General features: G+C 34.9%; 2 protein-coding genes across 3 annotated transcripts; both read left to right on the top strand.

The window, feature by feature from the left end:
* Positions 1 to 129: 129 nt before the first annotated feature.
* On the top strand, positions 130 to 1,773 carry LOC116350702 (SWI/SNF-related matrix-associated actin-dependent regulator of chromatin subfamily B member 1). Of its 2 annotated transcripts, none has more exons than XM_031782604.1 (4): positions 130 to 319; positions 412 to 910; positions 981 to 1,121; positions 1,219 to 1,773. In XM_031782604.1, exons 1-4 carry the CDS (start codon positions 239 to 241, stop codon positions 1,605 to 1,607), a joined length of 1,110 nt encoding a protein of 369 aa, XP_031638464.1. In that variant the 5' UTR covers positions 130 to 238; the 3' UTR covers positions 1,608 to 1,773. The 2 variants fall into 2 exon arrangements, with proteins under 2 accessions (XP_031638464.1, XP_031638463.1); XM_031782603.1 differs by having other exon boundaries at positions 981 to 1,133.
* Positions 1,774 to 2,274: 501 nt separating this feature from the next.
* On the top strand, positions 2,275 to 4,631 carry LOC116350606. The gene has a single exon (XM_031782452.1). The coding sequence runs from the start codon at positions 3,253 to 3,255 to the stop codon at positions 3,631 to 3,633; it is 381 nt and encodes a 126-aa protein (XP_031638312.1). The 5' UTR covers positions 2,275 to 3,252; the 3' UTR covers positions 3,634 to 4,631.
* The last annotated feature ends 1,387 nt before the right edge of the window (positions 4,632 to 6,018 follow it).

The following is a 6,018-nucleotide window of genomic DNA, read 5'->3' as shown; positions in this document are numbered from 1 at the left end:
AATTCTTTTAAAAATGTAAATATTATTTGCAAGTGTCAAAACTTTACAAAACCGCTTTTCGTTTACATTAGACGCATTCACAGCTCAAATGTCATTACAATGTTCCGCCATCTTTAATGAAGCTTCATTGACAAACAATTTTACAGAACAACTCAAGAAGACATTGCATCGTTGGGAAATTGATTGAATAAAAAAGTGTAAAATTGGTGCGAAAATATAATTTAATAAAATTAACACAATGGCTCTACGTACCTACGGCGATAAACCATTGAGTTTTCAATTGGAAGAAAATGGCGAATACTATTATGTTGGATCAGAGGTAAAATAAACATACATTCACACGGCAAAGTAATCAAGATGCCGATTTCATCAAAAAGTAACTAATTGTATTGTGAAAATTATGTGTTTTAGGTTGGAAATTATTTACGGTTATTCCGTGGTTCTTTGTATAAGAAATATCCGGGAATGGCCCGAAGAACTCTTACAAATGAAGAACGAAAACGTTTGATCGATTCCGGTTTGAGTAGTCACATCTTGGCAAGTTCGGTGTCATTGTTGAAAGCAACTGAAGTCGACGATATCATTGCTGGAAATGATGACAGATTCAAAGCCGTTTCTGTACATTCAACTGATCCACCGTTGCGTGAAAGCAAATCGAATAAAAAACCAGCATCTTGGGTACCAACAATGCCAAACTCAAGCCATCTCGATGCAGTACCACAAGCCACACCAATCAACCGGAATCGAGTGCATTCGAAAAAGATTCGAACATTCCCGATGTGCTTCGATGACACCGATCCAATATTAAACTATGAGAATGCCAATCATTCGGAGGTATTGGTGCCGATTCGCCTGGATATGGAACTGGAAGGGCAAAAATTACGAGACACATTCACATGGAATAAAAACGGTAAGGATTTGTGTGGCAACCCATTCAAGTGAAGCAATTTATTAAATTCAATTTTTGATGCTATTTTCAGAGTGTATGATTACACCAGAACAATTCGCTGAAGTGTTATGCGATGACTTGGATTTAAATCCAATTCCATTTGTGCCAGCTATTGCAGCGGCAATACGACAACAAACCGAAGCGTTCCCAAGTGAGCCGATCATTGAAGATGGTATCGATCGAGGCATAATTACTTATATATTACTATTCCATTACTCCACAATTCCTGATCAATTACTTATTGATTAATTTCCATTCTATTCTTTTAGGTATCGACCAGCGTGTTATTATTAAATTGAATGTACATGTCGGAAATACGTCGCTCGTTGATCAAATCGAATGGGATATGTCTGAAAAATCAAACAATCCCGAGGAATTTGCAATAAAACTGTGCGCTGAATTGGGATTGGGTGGTGAATTTGTCACAGCCATTGCATATTCAATACGCGGCCAACTATCATGGCATTATCGCACTTATGCATTCAGTGAAGCTCCATTAGTTACAGTTGAAATGCCATTCCGTGGAACAAGCGATGCCGACCAATGGGCACCATTCCTCGAAACTCTAACCGATGCCGAAATGGAAAAGAAAATCCGAGATCAAGATCGTAATACACGACGAATGCGTCGTTTGGCCAACACAACGCCTGGTTGGTAAAAACGTTATATAACGCTCATAAACATAATAATAACAAAAACATTAATTTTACGAATATAATGATAACAATTCAGATAATATCGACATTTGTATTTTATGACGTGACTCTATGTATTAGTTATGTAGACTTCAAAGGGAATAAGAATAAACAATGAACAAGAGAATACATTGTATTTATTTATCATTTACAATTCAAGCATTTCAATAGAACAGATAACTGAAAATTCATAATCTTTTACAAAATTCAAAGGACGTAGAATTTGGATTGCTATACGAACACATATGCGCATATACATACGTGTAGTTCTGGCAATTGGTTAAAAGATGGCATTGAATTGTGATTTCTCTTGGATTAGTAGAGATAGACACGAGGCAGCTGCTAGTGTCCCTGTCTCACTTTGTCACCCACAGAGAATACGAATGCTATTTTCGTTCAAAATGGCACGTAAGCACATTTCTCCTCGTTATTTATATTTTTAACTGGCAGCCGGTCTCTTTGTCTCGCTATCTGCGTCACATGTTCAAAGAGGTATGAGCGAAATAGAAAGCAAATGTGTAATATTTGTTTGCACATGTACTTTAGATACGTGCATTTCCCCACTCGAGTCTATACACTCGTCGTACAGAGAGAAAAGTGTCGAAACTAGTCTACCGACAAGTCGACTTCGTGCTGAAACGTGCTCATTCGTGTTGGACAGTTCTTAGCGATTGCAAGCAATTTAATAAAGCGGAAAAGAAACACTAAATTAAAGAAGAGAAAAAAAACGATTTGAATATTAGCGCATAAGAAAAGTGTTTAAAGGCAGAAATAATTGTGAATGTATTTGTTAACAAATACAAGCAAACAAAATTGATTCAAAGTGAATTTATCAACTTTGGTATAAATATCGCCGTAGAGCAGCAAAGTGGATTCACTGAATTTCGTGCATTAAACGAAGCAATTTAAAGTCATTTCACTTGTGCATATTCCAAGCATTCACGTTTAGTTGTGCAATCAATACAGCAACTTAAAGAGTTAACGACAGTTCACTTTTACCATACATTCAACGGTGACATTAAAACTGTGCAGTGCACTCGCATAAATGCTCTGGAATTTTCCATTGTCACGGTAAAGAAAGTGTACGTCTACATTTCTATCCAGTTACCCCAGTCCGTTTGTGTAAACGGAATTTTAGACGAAGAACGATATTTCATCGCATTTTTTTATTCGTCTCATAATAAGAAAGTCACAATCAACATTATTCGCAATTATTTTCATTTTAACGAAAAATAATTGAGTGTGTGTCTACGGTTTATTTCGACCCAAAAACGGTATTTATCGATTTTCTCCATCACCATTTGACATCGATTAGACGATTTTTGCCATTCAACGTACACAGTACATATAGTTTGTGAGTCTTCAGACAACAGCAATTGAATAAACTTCGCATCAAAAGACGATTATTTGGCGGCATAACGGAGCATTACAGAGTTCGTGGAAAATTACAATTTTTGCATAAAATTAGTTTGGGAACGCAGTAAAAACGATAAAAAAATTATCGCTACTTGTAATATTTTACATTGAAAACGACGTTAAACACAACGACGTCAAATTGTGAATTCAAATTTTATTGCAATAAATTACCAAATCGAAAAATCCGTAAAAATGGCTTTCATGATGCCTGTTATGAAAAATGAGTTCGACATCTATAAAACAAGTCGTTCACGCAAAGAATCCGATTGTTCAAACAATTCGAATGCATGTCGATCACGAAAAGTGTCCGAAACGCGTTCCGAATGCCCAAGTTTATCAACATCACCCAGCACAATTGACTATCATCGTAGCTTCATAAATCGCAACAGTTCGCGGGCATTTTCACGTACATCATCACGTACATCACAAAGTTCACTGACAAGTCCGACAAAACAATGCAGCCCACCAAAACCATCAACGGGAAGTCAAGGCAGCCTGAATAAGTTTCACGTTCGTTTGGTGGACAAACTTCGCAAATCATTTGGTAAAGGACGGACCGAAGACAGGTCCTGAAACAGAAACGATGACGACGACGATTATGATTCAAATAATCATGACATTGATGACGAACTGTTATCAGCAACTTTAGTAGCAAAACAAACGACATTAGCATCATCCCATCAAAACGATTCAACAGCAATAACAAAACCCCTGAAAAAACTATCAATCTCATCGGATTCATCGGTTAGTAACGATGGTGGTCTTGGATGCTCTGACAGCGTTCTGCATGTAACAAGCAGCTCGAAGCCACCTTTGCCGACGACAACACATCGAAATCGCAGTAGAAGCATCGAAACGGCAGCTATTAAGGTGACCTATCGACACAGCACTGGCGGTAGATTGTGGAGTCGACACTTTAGTGTACATAATAACAGTGTTCACGATTACGCTGAAGCATCCAAAATTAAGAGGTAAACAAACAAGTACAGAAAGAAAGAAAGAAAAAAACGCAGCATTGAGTGTGAAGGAAATGTAAATGTTTGCAAACATCACGAAACCAAAGTGGCAACAATATTTTGTGCTACAATAGACATAATGTTTCTGATACAAAGAAATAGCATCAAAATAAAATGCTTTGTGTTTCTGATTTTTCGGTGTAAAATCGATAACGCTTAGATATGAGCAATGTTAGTTTTCGATTAAATCTCACCTGGCAATCGATTGCCAACAAAATTAACGAAACAAATAAACAACATGAAAATAGCATAGGCCGGCAGTCGCCGTATAAAATGCTCTGTAATTTTTTGAATTGAATGTAAGAACCAAATTTAAATAATTATATAGAGACATAAGATGATAATCACGCTTTACGTATTTGCTTTTTGGCAACAAACAGTGTTTCAAACACCAATCAAATCAAAACCGCATATAATATATTTATACTAATAGTAATTACATATAGAATGTTGACGCTTCAGTAAAATGTTTGAAATTATTTTAACCGACCACAAACAAGAAAAAGTAATATTCATTTCATTTGACAACTGTTGTTAGAAACGATAGACATTTGAAAAAAACAAAAAACTAATAAGACAAGCAAAATGTTAAACACAATTTTTCGATATGTAATTCTCGTTCTAAATGCAAAAAAAACTTTAACAATATTAATCAAATCAAATTACTATTCGAATTAAATCAAAGATACATACAAAAAAAATGACAAATGCATTGTTTTTTCCTTCTTAATGCAATATACATACGTTAAGTAAAAAGTTTGAATCATATCGAAACAGATGATGATAATATGCATATTCATCAACATGAGAAAATTAAGCAGTATTTGCCTCAAATTCTAAAGCTAAGAGCAAATATTTGAAAAAAAAAAAACATATACACATATTTCGCACATCGTCGCGATGTAATATTTTTCAAATTAATACAATATTTTTGTTTGCAATGACGTCAAACGCATTGACGATAAATGTACCGAACATATCAGCTATGGCAACATATGATGAGCTGTTCGTAAATTGTTATCAACGTTAACAGCGCGATTCGATTGCGAGACGGAAATGATATCGTTGATTTTCTATTGCACGTGATTTCAATACATTTGATGTCATTCCTATTTAACTGCGTTGAATGAAAAACGTTTGCTTTACTGTTAGTTAGTGAACGCAAACAATGTCGCCAATTTTCATAACATTGTGCGTGCCAATTTCACAATATTGTCAGTTACAAACAGGTGTTCGCCTAATTTGACTTCATTGTTTCTTCATCCCACGTAAGCAACTTTATTGGATGCTTTTTGTATTGCGCAAATATTGATGTTTGTTTGCTATCCAATTTCAAAATTATTTTGGCATTTTTTGTTTGTTGTAACGAATATCATACAAACTAAAACTCGTTAAGAAAATTCGACGAATATGATCGTGAGACCCAGACGAACAAAAGAAATAACGAAACGAAACGAAAAAAAAACTTAATTTACTGCACACAAAAATAAAATGCCTTACCAAGACCAGTTTGTCTTGATAGCCTTATTTTCCCATATTTGATTCTATTTATATATTTTTTAGTAGAAAAAAAAACAAACAAATATTTTACTGATTTGTTCGGAATATTGTTGAGATTGAACTTTTTTTTTGAAAGAATTCGGTGGCATTTGTTCAACTATTGGAATGAATGAAACGCAGTTAATTTCAAATATTTTTAGGCAAGCTCGTGCAGAAATCGGATTGCATCGTTTCGATGCGGTTGTTTTACGTGCAAAGTTGATATTCGACTGTATTTGATCGATTATTTAACTGATTTCATTGAAAACGAAATCGAATAACTGCCAACATTTTCGACACGAATTTCAATCAGGGCATAGAATTTTTATTTCTCATTTTCACTTAGACACTTTACGATTTGCTCCCAAATATTTATTATGTACGCCACATTAAATGTTTATAA

Source organism: Contarinia nasturtii, unplaced genomic scaffold (genome assembly GCF_009176525.2).
Source record: "Contarinia nasturtii isolate CC-2019 unplaced genomic scaffold, AAFC_CNas_1.1 Cnas_scaffold_4311, whole genome shotgun sequence".
NCBI classification, from domain to species: Eukaryota; Metazoa; Arthropoda; class Insecta; order Diptera; family Cecidomyiidae; genus Contarinia; species Contarinia nasturtii.
This window is presented reverse-complemented; position numbering and strand designations above follow the sequence as displayed.